Raw genomic sequence first — 24,160 nt, 5'->3', positions numbered from 1 at the left:
TTGCCAGAAAATACTCTTATCTGAGACCTAAAAATGCCTTTTTCTTTAATTATTATGATAAATAAATATTCATTCGTTGGTTTCTTGCTCAAAGTGCACCGGAGTTACGCTTTTTTCTCTCTCTCTCTTTCAATCCGTAGTTAATGAATTTCTAGATATTCTTTGATCCTGAAGGCTATTTAGACAAATAAATGCTTTAGTCAACTTAGTCAACTTTTCGATTCTAATAGCATGCATTCATCGTTTTAGGTCCTCAGAAGATTAGGCAGAAAATAATGACAATATTTTGGAAGTTTTGGGAGTCTTTTTTTATAATACATAAAACAGGAATTGGGATTTTGTAGATATGATTGTTATTTCATTAATAATTTTTTTTTTTAATTTATTTAAATACATTTAGTGTGTTACAATTATTGTTATAAATATTTTCATTACAATTTAATCTTCCCTTTTAATTGCTTCTACAGAGGCCATGTACAGAGAATGACGTCATTTCAAATGTAATACTCTGAAAGAAAACAAATATTTTTAAAAATTTTAATTTCTCATTTAAATAAATAATTAAATAACTAATAATTAATATAATCAGTAATTTTAATTAAAAATTTATAATTATTAAAATTTAAATAACCCAAATTATTTGGGAAGCTGAGCTCATCTCCTATTGGCCAGACCAGTCCCGCTAGTTGTGAAATGAACGACACTTTTCTTGCGTAAGTAAAGTTAATCTAAGATAAATTTAATACATAAACTATTATTTATGTCATACATTGTTTATTAAATAGGGCATTTCTTTAAAATTATATTATATTTCTTACATTTTAAACGGATTAAATTGTAAATAGCATTAGCAAAAAGTGGACTGTGTGGACAGGTATTCAAATATGGCTGGCATGAAAAATAATTATTCTGAGATAATTAACAAATTATCATGAAATCAATGTTTATTTTTACTTTGTATAATTGCATTCTAAAAGTATGTTACTAAAGTCTGACTGGTAAGATCCATAATGGGATCTTATTTAGGTATTAATTGGGCTGAAGAAAATCATATTACTTATTCGTTCTTTCTCAAATTGGGCATTACAAATTTTTAGTCATTTAAAAGTATTTTCCTTAAGGTAATCATTAAAATGGTCAAAAAAAATTATTATTTTTTAATTCTTATTAAATTACAATAGGGTGCAATGATCATTAGTTAAGCTTTGAATGTAGGCAAGTAAAACTAGGAACTAATTCCCTATTACAGACCAAAATTTACTTTGAGTTGAATTGTTTTACTTCTCTAATCTACTCTCTTCAAAATGTTATGATTTACTTTGGAAATATTTTAGTGTTAAACAAGTAATAATTCTACTAAAATAAAAGACATTCCTGGGTTTTTAGTAATCCCTAAATTGTTAATTTCACTAACAACCAGAAGTTAGGATGCTTTATTTTGTACAATCCAGTGTACACAGCTGTTAAACAATTCTCCTCTGGTAGGTTTTAGATTTAATTGTTATTTTTGGAATACCAATATGAAAATTACAATCATGGAGATATTAAATATTAGCTTCAATTTCAATTTTTTTCCCCCATTTAATTTGAAACTTCTTTTAATATTAGCAAAACAAGGCCGGATTCAGCTTGATGTAGTATTACTGAGTTGTAATCAATTTCCCATTTGTAAATTATTAATAACATTAATTATAAATCACTAATAGGAGGGCAAAAATGTATGTAGCATGCTTACCTTATCTTTGAATATCCATTATCCAATGCTCTTTGCATCAATTTTGACATCTTTTTAATTTACTCACTTTTGCTAAGAATGCTTTATTTTTTTATTCCTAAATTAATCAGGTTTGGGGATAGATAATAAAAACGTTTTGTATGATACAGGTGTGCATCAGTTCGTGGAGTGCGTTTTTTGCTGGTAGTGCAGTAGTGTAATGAATCGTTTCAATCTTATCATCTTCTTGGATGCCGCCTCCAAACTGCAGAAAAATATTAATGTAAGATACGATTGTTTTTTCTACTAATTTGTCATTATAAATTTAACATATTCTACTACTATATGATTAGTTTTTTTGATTGACATTTTTAAATTACCAGAATTGATTTTAAAAACTTTTTTAATGAAACAGCACAATGATCACAGATTCTGAGCACTAATTTGAAACAAATAGCAAACTAAGTATCATTAAAATCAAAAGTAACATTACTCTAATGTTTCCAAGCAGAATCTAACTCAAATGAACAAAACTCAAATCCTAACCTCGAACAGTGCGGCATTTTATCAAGCTGTAAGCTAAGAACTGTACTGGTATATTGGTTATGGAACAAGGAAGGTTTAATTCCCACTACCTTTGGGAAGGTTTCAATTCAGAGAAAATTGAATTATAAAAACACAAGCCTTCGCTTCCTCGAGATAGCCATCTAGTGACTTTATTTGTAACTTTTTTGAACATTACTTTTACAAGTCTGGTGTGACAAGAATTTTTACTAATACAATCGGTAACTTATTATTTTCTCTTAGTATTAGCTACTTTATAATTTTAAGACATCTTTGTACGGAGGAGTGGTCGAAATTTCGGGAGGTGATTCAGCAGCTCAAATGCAACAGAAAATACTCTGTTCACAATGGCCCGATTCTCAATAGTGTTCAAGATATTTGCATTTTTAACTTTTTCGTCGATATTCGCATTTTTCACCATAAAAACGGTCGTAACTTTTCTATCCTTTGTCCTACAACAAATCTGCCTATTCCAAACGAAAGAGCATTAAATTTTCTATAAATCAACTTAACCTAGAGCCTCAAAACGTTTCTTATAAGCAATTAAATGTTTGCTTTAATGTCTACAAAATTCATTCTCAATGATTTTTATTAAAATTTTCAACTCTATTTTTTTTTAATGATTAATGAATCAAGGAGTCACCCAATTACAGAAAAAGTTGTGCATTTATTGAGCTTCAAGATTATTTGGATTTTTTTCGTTTTTAAGAAAACCCTACCCCGAACAGAGGGGTTGTAAATGCAGAAAACTGGGAAGTTTCGAAACCGACTTTTTACTGATATCCAAATATTAATTTTCTCGTATGTCAATTTTTTGGAGAAAGAACAAAAAGAAAAATAAACATTTTAGTTTTAGTCTAACAAATCGCATCACTTTTTTTTTTAACTTCAAATACAAATTAAGACAAACTTGATGAATTATTAAAGCAAACCAATCGTGCAATTATTTACCAATGTTACTAGATTGAATCTCTTAATCAAACAACGCAATGTTTGTGCTGTAAATAAGCAATTGAACTATTAATTCCTTTGACGTATTTATTACTGGTACATCTCACGTACTAGGCAAGATGTACTTATTGCACATCAATTGGCAGATCTAAACTGTAGTCTGATCTATAGAATAATGCATTACAGAGAATGGAAATAATGTTAAATTATCGGCATTAAAAATTAATTGTTTAGCTTTTCGAAATTTTAACGTTATAGGAAAATGGTAGAACGTTGGTTAGTTTAAGATAAAAAAAAAATCAATCTGTTCAAATCGTAATTATAAAAAAATATTAACTGTCGTCATAAAAGAATCAAACTTTTTATTATTCAGCATTTATTTATTTCATTATTAATAAGTATATGTACCGCTGAAGCGAGTACTACCCATTGAACTCAAACGCTTAATATACAACACTATCCTCAAACCTATCTGGATTTACAGGACTAGAGCTGTGGGGTTCAGCCAAACCTATAAACATACGGACAGTACAGGACATTTCAGTCAAAACTACTGCCGACAGATAGCTGACGCTCCTTTCTACGGTGACTAACCTCACTCTTCACAACGACCTCATCAACCCCTTCGTACACCAACACGCCAAGAATAAATACCAAAAGATCCATACGGCTCTCTCCACTTGCTCCAATCCTCTAGTACAGTCTCTCGCCTCCTCTGACAATCCACCTCGCAGACTGAATCGCTAGTGGCCCTGCGACTTCCTCACAGTCTGAAGGCCTAAAAATCATATCCTGCAGAGAGTGCTACCGCTGGGCAGTTTCTTTCCTCCTGCCTTTCACGCCTCTATACTTCTATCTCCCTATTTACTTATTGTATAGTGTATTATACAGATTGTAAATAACAAAATTAATTAAAAAAAAAAAAATTATTAATAAAAAAATTAGCCAATATTTCTTTTACAAGGAACACAAAAATGTTTCTCAGTAAAAACTGAGTAAGTTTGAAGAGTCCATTTTTACAAGAGATAAGGTCCCTGCTGGGAGTGATTGAAACAAGCTTATGATCTTGGGGTTGGCAGTCCCATGGTTTGCCAGCTAGCCAGTACAGTAAGAACATCCCACAAATGCTATGAAAACAATTACAGGGTGTACTCTGGGGCTACCTTCACTGGCTTTACAGCCAAAGGGAGTACATCCGTTTAAAAATCTAAGATCCTCCAGCGCCTTGGGGTTGGGCGTGGGGTTATTATATTATTGGTGAATAAGGGGCTGGGGCTGGTCTAGTAGTTACGAATCGTGGCTTTTTATTGGTTAGAAAACAAATTTAGTAGTAAAGTATATGCTTCTGTCCCTGCCCACAATACCTGATTGGTAGTTAGGACCTTAAGTCCCGCCTGAAAAAAAAAAAAAAAATGGACGATTACTTTTATTGCTGACTATTCGAACATTGAGGGTCAGGAATGGAGGTCTTGAACGAATCAAAAGTTGTATGGGCTTCGGAAAATCTTTCTTTGACAAGAACGTAAAACAAGCAAATAGCCGCCTCGCCTCATTAGGTGTCAGACGGTGGAGAATTTATGCCAAAGAAGTTTTTTTTAAAAAAAAAAAAAAAAAAAAGGACGAGGCTCGGATTCTGTAGGTCTGTTGTGCCGTAGATAGGTAGATAAATACAAGGGTATTCTTGTAAATAGTGATATAGAGAGCTCAAGACAGCGGTGATCGCAACAGCTGCCGTGTCTTCCTTATGGAACGCCATCACGAACGCCTGAGGCTTCCACATTGGTCCAATCTAAAGTATCAGGCATCCCGTACTAGAGACAGCTGGTGACCCGTTTAATTCACTTATCCTATTGCCTTACTCTTGAAAAGATAAAACGAAATAGTTGAACTGTTCTTTATCCTTGTGCCCTGAAATGATTAACCAAACAAAAAAATCATTGGAAATTTCATCTTTTCTTGATAAAATATGTTATCCAACGCGACTTAATAAGCACAATGACATTTACTCTTTTTGACAGAAAATTGATGGTAAAGTGGACATAAGTCTTTTTGATATTCTGCTCCTCACTTCTAAATTAGCCACCTACCAATAAAAAAAAAGGTAAATAAACAAAAACCACTTTAGGAAATAAGAGAACAAACATAAATACCCTGTTGCAGGGTGGTTCCCCCCCCCCCCGTGAAACGAGATGGTTTTTAGTAGATACAGGATGGTTATAGTTGGGCAGGTTTTTACGGCCACAAACTGGAGAGATTCAAAGCGAAGTGGCGTAGTCGTATTAATAAATACTGTGTTTGGAATACATATAGAGTAGTAGAGTTGGGATGCCTGGAGTTGCTGTTAGGGAATCAGAGGGCATAAATCATAGCAAATAACGGGCAACGTTGGTTGTTCGGTCTGCGCAACTACTCGTTGCTTCGACAAGATATTAACATTCAGCTTGCCATTCATGAGGTTAGGGGGCATCACGCCAGAGTACGCTACTGCGGTCTACCTGCTGTTCATTCTCTCTCTCCATCGCCTTCGCTATTCCTTGCCGGTCCTGTTTTCCATCTAGAATCAACTTGCATACATATTCCTAGCCTAGCAATTAGAAACTTTGCTAACTAATGTAGAGATTACATTTATTGTTGCGCTAATTTTAATCTATATACATAACTTGTATTTCATATAGTATTGAGTTCTTACAACCCCTTAAGAATGCTAGATTGATTTGAGTTAGATTCATTTTTATTCGTAGAACATGTGGTTAGGACCCTAATGCCGGATAATGTCTTTGATTTCATGCATGTTTATTGTATCTCTAACCGGTTTCGGACTTCCATCCATAATCAGAGGTAGAATTATCAGTTTGGTGTAAAGATTTCGACTTCCCGTCTCGCTCTACACAATGTTCCAATAAACATGCTACAGTGGTTAAAATAAATGATATTTGGTTTTTACTGTGAAATTATTGTGGAATAAGGGGCTGGTGTTGGTCTAGTGGTTACGAATCGTAGCTTTTTATTGGTTAGAAAAAATTCAGAAGTAAAGTGACCCCGCCCACGATACCTGATTGGTAGTTTGGACCTTAAGCCCCGCCTGAAAAAAATGGACGATTACTTTACTCTTATTGTTGACTATTCGGACATTGAGAGACAGGAATGGAGGTCTTGAACGAAACAGGAGCTGTATGTGCTGTTTAAAGATATAAATGTGGATAAATTTATGAAGTTGGTTAGACTTCAGCAGGCTGGACGTGTGGTTAGGATGATGAGCGAGGATATCCTGAAAGAAAGGTGATGAACGAGCAACTCCATGGTGCGAGGAGAGTTGGGTGGTCGTAGCTGCGATGATGGTGTCGCTGATGATGCGAGGACGATATTGAATGGAAAGCGGCAGCACAGAACCGGACTGATACTGGTGGACCAAGACTCAGCAGTGAGTTGTAGAGCCGTTGGATGATGGTGATGATTCGGTCATTGAAGCTAGGGGTGGGCCGGGAAAAATCTAAGATCTTCAGGTTCCTCTAAACTCTATAGTGAGGAAGTATTTTAATTCAAACAAAAAAATTTTAGAAAGTTGAAAGTCTAAGTAAGAAGTCTCTTTCATGATTCACCGTACTGAAATCAGAATTCAGAGTCTTAAGGATGCGAGAGGGTGAATTCTAATTAGGGTAAGGAATTTGTGCGGGTTGCAACATGCATGCACACGCCTTTTGCTGGCAAGGAGTCTCTAGGGCCTCCTCATGTTTGATAGGAACATTCGAGCTAAATTGGTTCACTGAACGAAATCCTCTTAAGAAAACTAATTTATTCTCATCTCATTGATAGATTTCATCGATACATTACCATCAATTCTGATGAGCTGCCTGCGTGTAGCATTTTGATGATCAGAATCGCGCAGAAACACAGAATAGTACCTCAAAAACAGATTTTTGCCCATCAATATACCCAGATAAGAACTCGTTAAATACCCTCCATATCTCGAAGCAGGTGTCAGCTAAGACGATTTAGAAAATCTAAAAAAGATAAGTGATACATAAATCAATTCAATAAATGGTACTTACTGTTAAGAGTATTGATCGCTAAGATACAGTCTAATGGACGATTTAATCGAAACGTTTGGCAAAATAGAACTTTCAAATTCGAACAACTCTGGGTCGAACAACAATAAATTGCGTCAACTTCGGAAGAATGACAAGTTGAACATCCATCTACCGTTAACAATCAAAACATTACAAAAGCACCCATTTTGAATTATTAAGTTCAATATGAACAATAAATAATAAATGATATTTAAATAATAATTAAGAACCTAGAATCTAGTGAAAGTCACTCATATATTATTTAATCACAGCCAGACTTCGCTATACGACCTTTTTTATTTTCTCTCACTGTACTAAAGGGAAGTGTACGATCGTGTTATTTCTATACACAAAATACAATTAATCTTTACAGTTGATGTAAAGTTTGAACTATAATGATATTTACTATTTATTTGCCCATGTTTGTTATCAAATAATTTGAACCAACAATATTTTGGTTGGTTTTACACGGGCAGAATATAGTTGGTTTTAATATGCTGCCTGCCATTGAATAAGTAATTTTCATTATCCTTTCATGCATGAGCACAGTTTAATATTAATAATTTAAATTCTAGTTACGCTCGAACACTGTGAACAGGATCTGGCTTTCAGGAGCAACGAAGTCGATAAGCATTCCTCCCCCGCTCCTAAGGGTGCCCTATAAAGAAGGGCCTTTCTAATCAGCGCCACAGCCACTTTCCTGATTGGTCTATTTCTCTCGGTACTAGGTTATGAATTGTTGAAGAAGTGTAATACCGATTCGCCATTACACTTAACAGCGTGACTATATTTAATAGAAATACTAGAAATTTAATACATGACACAAGAAAATAGAAATACTAGTTAGATGTTGATGTAAAATGAGATAGCAAAGTAACTAGCCTAAAACGGAAGCGGAAGTCAGAGAAAACAGCGAGTAAACATTACTGATAGCTGTCAAAATTAATAATAAGGCGGATGTAGTTCACAGGGTTGACCAACATGTATTTGAATGATAAACATAACAAAACGCATAATTTTTGACAGTTTTAAAGGTTGGGATTCATTCATGTATATTGTATTTACCTAATATGAAGAAAACAACGCTAAATTTCGATATTGCAGCACGAAGTATGCAACTATCATAAATTTTTTTGTTGAGACGATAATGTTTTTATTCTCTGAGTTAATTAATAACTCTTTGACGCAGACCAAAAGGAACTCACTGTAGTCGTCAGACATGAAGGTTCATCACTGGAGAGGTCACGCAGCGCCGTCGGGACGACATTTCGGTTAAATTTCGGCTGTTGGCCATCACTTCAGATTGACCATCTCACCCGACTGTACCCTATAAAATGGACAAAAGAAAGTTACCAGTTTCATTCATAATTTTTTTGCCAAGCTTTCGACCTAATATAGGGACTAAGTCATCTTCAGGGTTGTGGAAAAATTATTTACGTTAAGCCCCGCCTAAAAAAAATAGGCGATTACTTTACTTTATTTCTCAAACTTTTTAGGATTAATTTAACTAGAAGGAGAAGTAAAGAAATATTTGTGGGTGTCTATTTGAGGTTTCTAAAAGTATCTTCTAGAAATGGGTGGTTTAAGATCTAGAGAGCTTGGAAGCAGAACAGGAGCTTTAACAACTTGCAGCTAACGCTTGTTAAAGAGATTCTATTACCAGGCTCTGACAGAGTTCTGTAGGCTACATGAAAAACATATAGCGTACCCGTAATTTAGTTGCCTCTAGCGCACGTGTAGGGGTCACTTTCAGAGAACAGAAGCCTAAATCATTTATTTTTTATATATAAAAAGAAAAATATGTTTAATAAAAGTATAGTAGGGAAGGGATTAGCTATGAGGTTAGCATACTGGACTCCCACGCGGAGGTCCCGGGTTCGAATCCAGCTGCTGACCCTTACATTTTTCTCTTCCTAGGAGCTTCTTACAGCTCACTGTCCGGTGATGGACAGTGTTCTTTCGTTACAGATAACGCTGTCCAGAGGCCGGCCGTGCACTGAAAAAAGCTCCGGGCGCCAATTACCTTAGATTATTGACGCGCCTTAAATCATAAAAAAATAAAAGTATAGTTCTCATTATGTAATGAGCGGATATACAGATAACAAAAAAATCGAAAAGTATTGAGAATTATATTCATTAATACAAGAACATCCTGTTCCGTAATTTTGATGAACAACTTCCTGGACAGGAAACCAAAATGATGGACAAACATAATTAAGTTATGAAATTTGCTATATAACCTGAAATATAAATATAATTTTTTCTAACTTCATTTAGACAATCTAGTTTTAAAGCTTGTATTTCTGACCGGATGGAGATTAGACACTAACCTTAAGTCGGAAGTTACTAGTTACTACATGCTATCTATATCTTCTTCGATAGCTATAGAAGATAGTTTTCAAGTATTTGACTTACATGGAACCCTCATCCTCGACTTAAGAGAACAAAACTCAACAGACGCTTCCGACAACTGAAAAGACTACTCGACAACAGATCAAAACTCACTATGGACAACAAAAGACTTATATATGTAAGTATATTGAAGCCAGTCTGGGCTTATGGCATCGAACTGTGGGGTTCAACCAAACGCTCAAATTTGTAAAGGATCTCAGTCCTTGCAATCTAAAATTCTTCGCTCTATAGTAAACGCTCCTTTCTACGTCACCAATCAAACCATTCACACAGACTTGAACATTCCTTTCGTGCAACACAAGTTGCTGAAAACACGATACAGAAAATTCCATCTTAACATTCAATCACATCACAATCCACTGGTACCAACATCTACCATTCAAGAACATGTCCAGGCAACACTTCTAGACGTCTTAAAAGACAGTGGCCTCGCGATCTCCTCTCTGATGAAGAGAGTCAGTAGAATGTAGAATGTTTTTGGGGTGTTACCGCTGGGTAACTTCTCCATTCTGATATGTGTGAATGTTATTTATTGTTATCATTGTTGCTTATAACGCAAAATGCGTTGATTGTAACTAAATAAATGATTAAAAAAGTATTTGAATTACTACGTCACAATTATGAATCAATATCTCTACAATCAATTCCCTTACAAGACCATAAACAAATTTACCTATTATTGTAGTGCAACTAGCCATTTCCTTTTTCCATTCCGATGGGAATGAACTTGAATTGCGCTGAGGTTGGAACAAGGGCGAATAGCCCTGTACTTTAATGTAGTTAACTACTTTCTAATTATATACACTTATCACAATTATAGTAACTTGGTTTTCATTTTTTTCCCTTTCTTACAGTAAACATGGAATAATAACAAAAAGAAAAAGAATATTCTTTCATTATATATTTTGGGAGACAATGAATGAGGGTTATGTTGACCATTCTAGTCTTTGTTTGATCTATTCTCCTTTGTTATACCATATCCATTGTAATTATTATCAACTTGTTTTTTAGTCTTTTTACTCCAACAAAACGATCCATCGAAAAATTATAAATCACTTTAGTTTGTTTGAATTGTTATCGCTATTTCTATTTTTGTTTATTTTAAAATTATATTCTGCTTTCTGGAATCCGAATTTTCAAACAATGCAATTAATCCATTTAAAATGCAATAAATCCAAATAAACGCGGAGAGGGGTGGCCCCATCGTGGCAAGATATTCGTACCGTAGATTGGATTAAACTAGGGCGGCCACAAGGCCTCCGCCACTGCGATCCCTTTGGATCTATTGTGGCTCCCCTCACTCTAAAGCTCACCCTCCAGACCTGTCCTTTTAATCAGACTCTTAATGCTGGAGAGCGGCTCTTGGGTAAAGCTCTTAAGGCCTTGGTTTTTTTCCTCCCCCGAGAAGTAACATCCTTAGCCACACGAGCCCCTCACACTGAGACACAAAACGTGCAGTGCCCGTTTCCTCCTACTCCTCTTCCTGACAGAACCTACAGAGGCTATCATCAGCGATGCATGTGTTTCCTGAGCCTGCAGTGGCCACACTTAATAGGCCTACAATCATCCTTATAGCTCTACGCGGGCCTTGACGGATTAATTCTGCATTCAGCCTTGGCGAACAGCCTTTAATGAACTCCTTCATCTGTCTCTGCCCCAACAGCCAACACTCCTGTAATCTTACCGTAATCGTAGGTCAAGAAGTCTTGCAAACGGGGGTACATCAACATAATGTGATGGTTGCTTTTATATGATGATAAAACAAATTTATTCTGATTCTCCCATAACCATTACATTACACCTACATTTTTTTAAATCTTCAATTATTATTATTATTATTTGTTCTTTGCGTCACCAATAACATTTTCTGCAGTCAGAGGACCTCCCAAAAACGTGTATTTCTGGTGGAAAAATTAATATTGAAAACCGATCACGAAATAGATAAAATTGTAACTTTGATCTTAAATATATCTCGACAAATATTAGGGATATCGAAACGCGGGTCAACGTCATTTTTCACAATTTTTGTATGTAGTTTTCATAATCATTGTCAAAACCTGTGGTTCTTATGAAATCCTGATCAGTTTTTTTGGCTGTAACTCTGTCAAAAATTTGAAAACTAGACCAAAAAGAAACATATAGTTTATTTAATAGGTTTTTCGGATTTCCGTTTTTCTAAAAAGTTATTAGCGATTGGTCCAATTGGTGCGCACTATAAATTACGAGTATAATTTTGTCTCTCTTTCTCTTTATTTCGTTTTTTTGAGTATTTACAACTCAAACTCTTGTTCGCAAATCATTCAATAAAATAACTATTACAATATTGGTACGCCATCTAGTGTGAACACCCCAATCGACTTTCTCTATCTTTAATTCTCTAAATTTTAACTCAACCATTATTTTGATTTTAACTCCAAAATTTTAAAACATATACTTTCACGTTTTTATAGAACACTTTGATAAAAAAAGAATCATAGGATCCATTTTTCAAAAAGTATTTCCGGTTCAGGCTTTTGGTATAGCCACGTTACAGAACCCTTTTTTGTTTTTTGAAGTTTCAAGCGTTTGATTGAACTCCCACAGTTCTATGCCATTGGCCTCGACGGGTTTTAATATAAGTACTTAAGTCTTTTGATGTCCAGAGAGAGAGTTTTGATCTGTTTTCTAGTTTGTCTGTTGTTGAGTTCTGTTCTATTGAGTCGTATTTAAAGATTCCAAGCAAAACTTGGAATTCTAGGTTAGCGAGGAATCGGTCCAAATAAAAACAACAACTCTTCTTTTTGCCAACGTTTCGACAAATATATTGTCCTCTTCAGGGCCTGGATATTACAAATACACAAATACAAACAATTCAGTAACACAGAAAATCAGTAAAAAACCAGTAATAAGTAATAATATTCTTACAGAAAACTAAGAGCCAGAACTGGAGAATAGGTAAATATATACAGATACAGCGGGACTTACTCGGGAATTATGGGGCATAGCCTCGTAAGTTTTCAATAATTATAAAGAATTTATTGTGTTTTATTTAATTTTAATGTTTATATTACTGTTTTTTTACTGATTTTCTGTGTTACTGAATCTCTAAATTGTTTTGTATTTGTAATATCCAGGCCCTGAAGAGGACAATATATTTGTCGAAACGTTGGCAAAAAGACGAGTTTGTTTTATTTGACCGATTCCTCCGCTAACCTAGAATTCCAAGTTTAACAATTTACTGTCACGAAACCTATATATTTCAGATTCCAAGTAAGTTATCTGTTGAGATAAAACCCAAGGTAGCAGACTACATTCTCTACTGGTAAACCAATTAGATCGTAAAAGACGGGTGGAAGGCAAAAAAATAAATACAAAATTATAATTTACCCCAAATTAATTAGACTAGGTCCACAATTGGGTTTAAGAAAATGTAAAACTTCAAATGAAATCAAAATATAGAAATGTATGCTGACATAGATAGACAAAATTGTACTTCAGACTTTACAAACTTCTACATTTAATTTTGTGCCTAATGTTAGCTTTACTTTTTAGAATATTTTCTAAATAAAGTTGTGGACACTTTAACCTATGTTTAAATTCTTCACAAGTAATTTGATAACTCAAGTGGAATATTGTATTACTAAATAATTGTGGTATTAATTTCAATTATTGTTCTAATATTAATTAAACATTATTAATTACTGTTTTTTTTTGTTAAATAATAATAAATGTAGTTTTAATGTGGATCAATTGTACGGAATTAAACGGAACTGGCCGAATGAATGGTTGGACAGCAGTTGACTCGCTCGGCTGGCTATACATGCTCTCGGTTCTTTCAGTTCGAAGCGCGAATCGTGTCGACAATTGTAATAAGTTTTTGTGGCCACTAGAACAATCCATTTGGATTTTATTATTTATATATTGTTATTAGTTCAATTTATTCAAAATATTATAATAAAAAGAAAATTATTTCTAAATCAAATGGCATTCGGCCACATCATTTTAATAAAACATCGGTAAACTTAAAGAGGCCATGACGTCACCAATACTGCAACTTCTTTTACTTCTTTTTGCTTCAGGTATTAATTGTCTTTTTTCTTTTTTTCTTTTTAATTTATAATAATTTAAATATTGGTTATTATTTTTGGCAAACTTCTAAAATTTAATTATTTTTTATAATCATCTTTTTGATTTTATTTTGTTTAATGAAGGAGCATAGGTATTATTTAGTGGGAATTTAATTTCAGTTCTTTATCAAGAAATAGCGAGAAATATAATCATTTATTTTGCTAGTAATTTTAAGGGTTTACCAATTCTTTCTTCATTATTGTCTAAAACAATGTTTAATAAAAAGGTAAATAAGAAGCATTCTTCGAAGTAAACAAAACGTGGTACAATTTCTTCGTATTAGCAACATGTGGTTTGGTTATTCTTATTAAATTTGAAGATATGAATTCTATATTTTGTTATCGTTTTTTGTTATTGGGTTGCAGGTGGTTCATTAAAGGCCTGAGTTGCTGTAGAATTGTCTGTAATAACTTGATTAGTGAGATAATATGATATTATTTAAGTTGAAAATATTATTTATAATTTCGGTTCTAAGTTTATTATTTTTACTGCATTCTATATTTATAGATATCTCGTGATTATTTATTAATTATTACATGCATGAAATTTATTTTGACATTGTTTTAAAATGTTTCTTATCGTTATTTATTTAAATCTTCTTACTTGTGTAAAATTGGGATGTACATATGGGAGGAAATCATAGCAGTTATTTTTACTTAGGAGTGAACGAAAGAAAAGAATTGTTTACTTAAGACCTGTTAAGGGTTTGGCGGCCTCGAATGTCATTCTTAAGATTCAATTAGTTCCTTTCATTCAAGACCCAAATCTCCAGCCAATACTAGAAGATTCACTTTTGCCTTTTTCCCTCACATCCTAACCCATTCATTGACCATCTTTCACCGTCTCATCCGTTGTTTGAAACGATGCTGGTACCACGATTTACTCGCATTGATTCGTTGGAGTGCCACCGATGGTTGGATACCTGCTCTCATTTTACATCCAGTCATCTGTTGGACTTGGTACAAAGGCAATGGCGCCTGCAGTTTTAAATTTCAATAAATAAAATTATATCTTTTTTAAATATTACTAATAATTAGGGGCAGCGAATTTTATATTATATTTTATATTTTAATATATTCGATTATTTTTGGTTGGTTTGTTCTATACTTTTTTTAAAATGACAATTGAACTTTACAACTGTAGGTGCGATTGCTCGGCAAGTAGTAAATGATAATATAACATGGGAGGAGTTACCACCTACTCGTGGCTTACCACTTAGTAAATCATGAGTCTAGCGCCGTCTCAGTCAACGGTTGGGGTTTCTTGGATGTGTTAAAGATGAAAGCTGACCAATGCTGACCAGGATGTGCGTAAAGGCGAGAGTGGAACTTCTTTTATCAGGAAGGAGATTAGGTCTTGAATGAAAGGCACTTTCACAAGTGAATGGTTCTGTCAGAGACTTTAGTATGGAGCAATTGTATTACGGTGCAGAATTTACGGTTGCGCAGTGCTTGGAGACGGTAGATAATACAATACATACTTGGCTAAACACTAGTCCTTAAATTCAAATAGGTTTCAGTAGCGCGTTATATATGAGTACTTCTTTGTTTAAGACTTGTTTGTGTGAAGATTCTATGTCTAACTTTCGTCCTATAGATAGTTCGACGGTATTTCTGAAAGATATTCTCATAACTTTCATTTCAAGTATAAAATAAAATTAAAAAAAATGCGATGCATTATTTAATTGCAGTCAGAAAGAAAAAATTAAAATCCAGATTATAATATAAAATGAAATCCACTAATCGCCACATAAACTTAAAAGCATTTGGAAAAGTGAAAAATGTTGTTTCAAATTAAATAACTTCGCAACATTACAATGTCCAATGTATTACTAAAACCTTTAGTTTAAAGTACCGGGCAGCAGAAGTAAGTTCTCTGTAGCAAAGTTGTTTGGACGCAAGGCAATGTATTCAGCTATAAATTAACCCGCAACACAACAACGGACATTAATATAACAGATGGCCCTTTCCGCTCCTAGTACTACGCCAAACACAGCTTGGAATGCCCAAATAAAATATTACTAATTATAAAAACAATAATAAAAATTGTTTAAGGGGAAAACTCTTATGACTTTCCACAATAGCGATTTCTTAGCGTAAAAAACTATCTGGAAAGGAGAAGTAAAGAAATATTTGTGGGTGTCTATTTGAGGTTTCTAAAAGTATCTTCTAGAAATGGGTGGTTTAAGATCTAGAGAGCTTGGAAGCAGAACAGGAGCTTTAACAACTTGCAGCTAACGCTTGTTAAAGAGAGCGGTTAGAGTATTGTATTACCACGCGGAGGTCCCGGGTTCGAATCCAGTTGCTGGTCCTTAGATTTTTTCTTCCTAGGAGCTTCTTACAGATCACTGTCCGGTGATGGACATTGTTTGTAACGAGAGAACACAGTTCGGAGACCGGCAGTGCGCTGAAAAAAGCTCCGGGCGCCAATAACTTCAGGTGTTGACGCGCCTTAAATCATTTAAAAAATAAAAATAAATAAATTACCGCGAAAAAAAATCTCAAGAAATATATTTTCGGAAAAGCGGCACATCCGCTCAAATGATTTTCTCCAAATTTGGAATTTTTGTTACCAAATTAGTAGCAATGAGGCTACACTAAATTGGGGAAGCTTAACCCCAACAGTTCCCTAAGAACTGTCTTAACAAGTATTTTTTTTGGAGGGGTAATGTTTCAAATTAAAAAATAAAAATGCAGGATACGGGGTTGTCGGAAGACCTTGGAATTAAAGGGTTTACTCCTGAAGCCGTAGCTATCTCCAAGTGAAGATACACCCTTGGATGTATAGTGTATTGGTGCCTTGGTGTGCTTGTGTACGTGAAGTAAAGTAATCGCCTATTTTTTCAGGTAGAGCTTAACGTCCAACTACCAATTAGGTGTCGTGCACGGAGGCGACTAGCAAACATACTTTACTGTAAATTTCTTTTTATAAATCATTAAGTAAAATCCAAGGACTAAGACCGGGAATCGAACCCAGTACCACAATGCATATTAGCTTTGCAGATCTCGCCTCTAACCGCTCGGCTACCGTAGCGCCTGTTGTACGTGAATATAGTGTAAGTGTATTGTGACCCCTACTGTATAGTGTAAGTAGATGTTGGTACTGTGCTAGGAACCCGTGGGATTGCAACACCCAGGAAACTGTAAGCAACAGCCTCCCCTTGCGGGAATAATAATTCAATAATTTCAAAAAATTTATTTGCTAAATTTCTGGTATTCCTTTTAAATTTCGATTAATTATTACAAAACCGTAAAAACATTTTTCCGCTACTAAATCATTTCGAAAAATGGAAGGAAATACTCTTCATTGGGGCGGGGCTCCAAATTTGATGATTCTAACCCTAACCAGGGGTATCTTTTTTTTATTTTTTTTTTACAACACGAATACCTCCCGCCATTTATTGTCTGAACATCAGTATACAAACATCACACTTGATAGAATGTCCATCAATACTCTGGCGGCAAGTTGAAAGTAAACCAAACAAAGTAAACAACACTGAAGTACCCATGATGTTGTTTTTTTTTTTTGCAACTTCAATTGAGGTTTAGTCAAGCGATGGACATCCATACATAAATTATATATTAAGAGATTATTTTGGAAATAGCGTTAAATTTGTTGAAATTGATGTAGTATTATCATTAATTTGGATTTTCTATAAAAATCTGTTTTGAATAATCGCATTCCTAAAGTTTGTTACAACAGGATGTTAACAATGGACGGTTTAGTTGGTAATAATACTAAATTCAACTGGGTTTCGCAAATGAAGGAGTACTTTGCTGACCTCGGATTTAGCTGGCTGTGGATAGAGCAGGATGCTAGATTGATTGAAAAAGAAAAAGCCGCCATTCTGAATTGTTTAAGGCAGGGGTCGGCAACGTGCGGCCCGCGGGCCGCTTGCGGCCCTTTTAATATTTTCCTGCGGCCCGCGGCACAAAACGGCAAATAATAAAAATTTAAATAATATAATATTTCAAATTTTATGTTAATAAAGTTTGATAATTTTCTCTCGTACAATTATTGTCTCAGCGTTCTAATCTTATATTAGTAATCCGCACTCTTTCTTTGTATGATCACTCGACTTTTAGTACGCCATTTTTACACCGACACAAAGCGTGTTGTTGCCGTCGAACGGATTTTCGCTTCTTCTCTAGTTACTTATTTTATGGTGATATATGAATGTGAATGCAATCGCATTATTTTTATTTCGTCTGGCTTTTAATAGAAACAATGATGAAGGAAGATATGAAGCAATTTCACAGAAGTCACTAATGCCGTTTTTTCGTTGATTTGTTAATAAATAATAATTAATAATCTGTATTATAAATAGATAAATACAATTAATACATAAGAACCCGAAATAAATATAAAAAGAAATATATATATATATATATATATATATTGCGGCCCTCGGTAATAAACCAATTACCTTTTGCGGCCCTCGGTAATAAACCAATACCCCTATGTGGCCCTTTACAGAAAAAGGTTGCCGACCCCTGGTTTAAGGGATAGGTTGATCCGTCTGGACTTGGAGAGGATTGCCAAGTCTTCCTATAGTACTATGTACTCTATGCTCGTTAACAAGCATGGAAGTCAGGGCTATTTATCATATAGTGTACCACTAGATGTAATTAGGGTTGTGAGTCAAGTACGAATGTCATCCGAAAAAAGGTTAATTGTGTACAGTAAGGGTGTTAAGTATGAGGTAAATTTGGAGTCAACTTGTGCTCTCTGTAACTATAGTCAGGAAACCTTGGCTCACATGTTTATTGACTGTCCTGCATTTTCTTTGTATAGAGAGAGATATTTATGTAAATATTACCCATTAACTGCAACAAGTATTTTCTCTATAAAGAATAAGTATCATTTATTTGATGTTTATAAATTTACAATTAACAGTTTAAAAATCAGAAAGTTTCTTCTAGACTTTTAATGGATACCTTTTAATTTATATTTGCTTTATTTGGCTTTTATCTTTATGGATATTGTCAAATTAAGGTTGTTTATTTTATTAATTTTTATTTTACTGTTTATTTTGTTCATTCATTTTTTTTCTTCCATTTGTTTTTCTGCTAATTACTACATGTTAATTACTACAATAGTTTGTATGTCAAACCACTCTCCATCTATCATGTACCAGTGTGTATTGTATAGATGTAAAAATAAATAAATAAATAAAAATCTGTTTTGAATATATAACTTTTCGGTTTGGCAACTCTTATAATTCTTATGCTTGGCATTTTTACTAAATATTAACTGTTTGTTCTGTAAGAAGGATGTTGCAGTAAGTGCAAAGTTTTGAGTTTATACCAAAAGCGTTTGACGAGTGAAAAACATTGAAGATTCCTAATTCGAACTTACTCGCAAAACTTAGCGTTTGGTGTTTTTATACAGGGTGAACCAGTAAGTATTGTCCATAGGCCTACTGTGTGTAAGTACATCTAAAGTGGAGTTCAATGACGTATTGGCCAACTTCATATTTTCCATTGTTCTTGAGTGACGTCACTTTAAATTTTTACTTTTTCCCAATAAAAATGTTATAACTCATAAAGTTTTAGTCCGAATTCGATTCTGATGACACGGTTAGAAAGACAGATAAATTTTCTAAAAATTGACACCATTTTGAAGCGTGTTATTCTCCAATCAGCCTCAATCTTCCTCCGAATGCTGGAAAAATAAAAGTAATCGAAATTTTTAAGAAAACTCTTTAGACCCTTACGTGATCATTAACCGACCTAGGTGCTGGCACTTTTTATAAAAGTTTCCTTGTTTAATGGGCTTTCAAACGGTATATCATTGGCAGGATTCCTTTTATCTTCGTATGAGAAATTACGTTTGTTTTGCAAGAAAACGTGTTCACGAGTACCCAACAGTGTCTTTTACATGGACCAGTAGTCAATTTTTAAAGTAGATTGTCTTAAAATAAGGAAATCAAGGGTTACAAATTGCACTTAAGGGCCTAATGAGTTTTCTTAAAAATTTCTATTACTTTTATTTTCCCAGCATTCGGAGGAAGATTGAGGCTGTTTGGAGAATAACTTATGCTTCGAAATGGTGCCAAGTTTTAGCAAATTTATCTGTCTTTCTAACCGTGTCATCAGAATCGAATTCGGACTAAAACTTTTTGAGTAATAACATTTTTATTGGAAAAAAAGTAATGATTTTAGAAAAAAAATTTAAAGGGACGTCACTCAAGAACAGTGGAAAATATGAAGTTGGCCAATACGTCATTGAACTCCACTTTAGATGTACTACACACAGTAGGCCTATGGACATTACTTACTGGTTCACCCTTTATAGTAAAGAGAAAACAAAAAATTTCTGAAATCTACCTCCAGCTGGCAGAAGCTTAGAAATAAAAATGAATATTTCTTGAAATTAAATCGTATATTTCGAATACCTTTTATCCAGAAATGTTTCGATTAAAGTGTTTTAGGACAACGGTCATATTGCTATCCCCCGGGAAAGTGTCAAAAAAAAAGGTGCTCCATATGGCAGCGTTCTGGCTAATGTGGGATTCCTGGTTTCCAACTTTAGAGCACAAATTAAACTGCAGTTATCCTAACCATCTGTTTTAGTTACAGTGGCGGAACAACTAGACCAGTTTGGTTTTAACCAATCATAATTCTCTCTAACAACATATGGGCTCTTTGGTTGTACACAGAACTAATCCTTGTGTAACTAAAATTTTGACGCAACTGCTTCCCCCCCTCCTTAAAAAATCTTTATCTCGGATTAGAGTAAAGGGGCAAAGTTTATTGCCAATTGAAAAGTGTGAGAGGTTCAGTGAGAACTTCAATGAGCCAATAATCTCGTCAGGCTCAGCTATAAAGTGTGCATTTTTGTGTGAATATGTCTGTGTAAGGAAATAATATTGTGGATTAAGTGGGTTGCAAAAATTCTGAAAAGTTGAAACCAAAATAGCTTGACCGAAGGGCGAACGGTTCTGTTTGCAGCAATATTTCACTTCAATCCACTTCAGTATATTTCTCCCTTTTGTGGTATGGATTAAAAAGGCTTCTATTTGTCACCACAAGAAAAAGTGTTCCTGATTTTCCTCTAAGAGTGGAAAACTAGGGGAGGGGATGTCTCTTAATTATTTTTTAAAAAGCCATTTCATGGAAATTCTACTGCATTAGACCCATTCAAAAATTTAGTGAGAATTTAGTTGAAAAAAATTCCAAGTATGATGAATTCCTTTTGGACTGGAATATTCAACCGCTCATTTTGATTTGAAATTCATTTTTATTGGTTTTTAAAGAGGAATCAAAATACTACTCTTGGTAGTCCTTTAATGATAGTCTGTATTAAAGTCTATACGAGGTGTGGCTGTTAAATAACGAGACTATTGCTATAAAACATTTTATTTTAAATTTATACATATTTAGTTATTATCACCTTCAATATACACCCCTCCCCTATCCCTACAAACACTCCCTGCGAATTTACCATTGTTCGAAACCGTGCTGGAAGTCTTTTTCTGTGAGCACCTGCATGACGCGAGCCGCTTTTTCTTTCACAGCTTCAACGGACTGAAATCATGTTACCTTTTAATGCAGATTTGACTTTGGGGAACAGATAAAAGTCACACGGGGGCCAGGTCAGGTGAATAAGGCTAGGATGGCCTAAAACCTGGGTTGTTGTACTTGGCTACAATAATTCTTGACAGACAATGCAGTGTGAGCCGGCGCGTTGTCTTGATGGAGAGAATTCATGAATTGTTCTTCCACAAATCTCGGGTCGTTTTTCTTCCTTACTCTTTCACGGAGTTGAGCAAGCATCTCACGGTAGTAATGTTGATTAATTATAATAGATATTTTCATCCGTTTTGGACGTGGAAGGGCGACCCTCCGGGCGGTCATCAACTCCAACGTCTTCTCGGCCATCTTGGAAACGCTTGAACCACTCGAAAACTCGCCACTTGTGATTAACATTCATCGCCATAAACTTCTTTTAATAAAAGATAAGTTTCGGTAGCGGTTTTATCAAGTTTTGATGGGAAATTTCACGACAATTCGTTGCTCTACTACATGTGAAGTATCATGTTTTCGGCAAAACGAAACTAACACCTCTTACACTAAAGACGGTTCCGGTCAGACAGATTTCTCTACAAACACATGAGACGCTGCAATCGAAAGAGAAGGCTTTACGCTGCACAGCTTTACAAGTCGTTAAGATTTGGCGCATGCATAGTTCTTCTGTAGCAGCATCAGTCTCGTGATTTAATAGCCACACCTCGTAAACCATGATAATTAGAGAAATTAGTAGGTTTGTTCTCTAATAAGGGGGAATTACCTAAAATTCGACACTAACTTTTGTGAATAAGTTTATTTTAACTTCATTTCAGTCTTAAAAAGTCTTAGTCTTAAAGGACGGTCTAAGAAGTTTCACTATAAAATAATTTAGGCATTTCCTTCTGGCATTTCGACTTTCTAATTCTCTTCTAGATTGCCTTTTTTTTTTCTCCCATTTAAATGAAGAATACATTAGAAAACAGTTTAAGAAGACCAAAACTTATTAAATCGTTGGTGATCAACTTAAAAAGAAAACAGACAACTGCCTAATGTAGTAAAAACTATTGCCCTGTTTTTCCCCTTAATGTTTTAAACTTATCTCCAACAATATTAAATTAAATTTAACGCTTTTTGCAAATTCTGTTTAATATACGATAGAAAGTTTTCTTTGAATAATTAATTTAATAAAGAAAATACTTCCATAAATACTAACTTTACTAACTTAACTTCTTAATTATTGTAGCTAGATTATTTTCTTAATAAACTGTACTTACTCAGGATCAACTAGTTTTAAATTTACTAATAAAATAAATATAAACGAAATAACTGTTGCTAATCAAATTATAAATTTGAAAGTTTTTGAACTGTAAATTTCCCCTCTCATTCCTTTAAGTAGTATTTACACATTAGACTGGCGCTGATTTTTCCATTGCGAATTTTCACCGAAGAAAAACTTTGCGGTCCCTTAATTATGAAAAAAAAAAAGGTTATATAATGTGTGTAGTTATTAATAGAACTAGGAGAGGCGCCACGGTAGCCGAGCGGTTAGAGGCGAGACCTGTAAAGATAATATGTATTGTGGTACTGGGTTCGATTCCCGGTCTATAGGCCTTGGATTTTATTTAATGGTAAATAAAAGTAATTTTGCAGTTAAGTATGTTTGCTAGTCGCTTCCGTCTACGACACCTAATTGGTAGTTGGACGTTAAGCCCCACCAGAAAAAATAGGCGATTACTTTACTTTACTTACTTTTAATAGAACTAGGAGATCCTAGGTTCGTATCCATCTGCCGGCTCTTAGATTTTCTCTTCCCATGTAGCTTCTTACAGATCATTGTCCAGTGATGAACAGTGTTGTCTGAAACGAGAGATCACTGTCCAGAGGCCAGCTAGAGCACTGGAAAAAAGCTCCAGGCGCCTATGACCTCGAGATGTTTTAAATTCATATATTTATTGTAATAGGCAAAATATTAACTGTAGGGATTTGAACTGATTGTCCTGAACTGATAATCCCTCCGGAGGGATGTAAATATTTATAGGTTTCTTGAGAATTTGCTTAAACATATTTAAAATTTTAGCAAACTACCATTTTTTAAATTTCCATCTTTCAAATTGCCCATGACTTTATTAAAAAGATAGAATTGATGCTCAAACTAGTTATTTTTAATGAAAATAATTAATTGATTATAAAATAAATTATTTTAAGTTTCAAAACTTCAGCCTTTCACAATTAATTTTCTTTATCTTCGGGTTTACATATTTCGTGGAAAACTTATTTTTCTTGAAGTTCTTTGAACATTTCTGACTGAAATAACTTCATCAGTTCTATGTACGTACAGTCGTAGAACCTACAATATATTTTTTTTATAGTAGTTTAATGTTATTTCGACCTATTTTATATAAAATCAAAACTGATTATAACAAAACGATGAGATGGATTTTAAAATATCTAGAGCAGTTAATTTTGCAAGCATAAAAGCTGCACGTGTATTTCAATTAGATAAATGGAAATACAAACCTACCGTAATATTCACATTTCTATTTTATAATGCAAATAATTTTAAACAAATTGGTTAATTAGTAAACGTGGAAAATAAAATAAAACTGAAATAACTTTTACCTAGCAGGCGAGAACACAAAATATAAACGTTCTGTGTTTTAATGCTGAAATAACAAGCTGCTGAATGCTGAAAATATCTGGTTGGAACAAAGTGTGTTTGTGTTATATGCTCTTACTGACAGTGTTAGATCTCTTAATGAGAGAGTTACGCCGTTCAACCTATCTGAGATCTCGTTCTTTAGACATTAGAGAGTAAATGAACAAATAAATGATAG

General features: G+C 34.2%; 1 protein-coding gene and 1 long non-coding RNA gene across 3 annotated transcripts in view; one reads left to right on the top strand and one right to left on the bottom strand.

Moving 5' to 3' along the window:
- Window positions 1-333: 333 nt before the first annotated feature.
- On the bottom strand, window positions 334-2,357 carry LOC141451629 (uncharacterized). Of its 2 annotated transcripts, XR_012456961.1 has the most exons (5): window positions 2,261-2,357; window positions 2,095-2,153; window positions 1,736-1,979; window positions 632-728; window positions 334-508 (listed from the first exon to the last, which is right to left on the bottom strand). It is a non-coding gene; the product is annotated as an uncharacterized lncRNA (long non-coding RNA). The 2 variants fall into 2 exon arrangements; XR_012456960.1 differs by lacking the exon at window positions 2,261-2,357 and having other exon boundaries at window positions 335-508; window positions 2,095-2,234.
- A 10,965-nt stretch (window positions 2,358-13,322) lies between these two features.
- LOC141451627 (cell adhesion molecule 3-like) overlaps window positions 13,323-24,160 on the top strand; it is a 133,015-nt gene continuing 122,177 nt past the window's right edge. The window contains exon 1 of the mRNA XM_074123086.1: window positions 13,323-13,766. Within this exon, the coding sequence (XP_073979187.1) occupies window positions 13,721-13,766 (46 nt within the window). The 5' untranslated portion in view covers window positions 13,323-13,720. The remainder of the gene's footprint in view (window positions 13,767-24,160) is intronic.

The sequence above is a fragment of the Rhodnius prolixus genome, unplaced genomic scaffold (genome assembly GCF_049639745.1).
Source record: "Rhodnius prolixus isolate KJV_2025 unplaced genomic scaffold, Rpr scaffold_14, whole genome shotgun sequence".
In the NCBI taxonomy this organism is placed as follows: domain Eukaryota; kingdom Metazoa; phylum Arthropoda; class Insecta; order Hemiptera; family Reduviidae; genus Rhodnius; species Rhodnius prolixus.
Note: the sequence above shows the minus strand (reverse complement) of the source record. Positions and strands in the feature narration are given on the sequence as shown.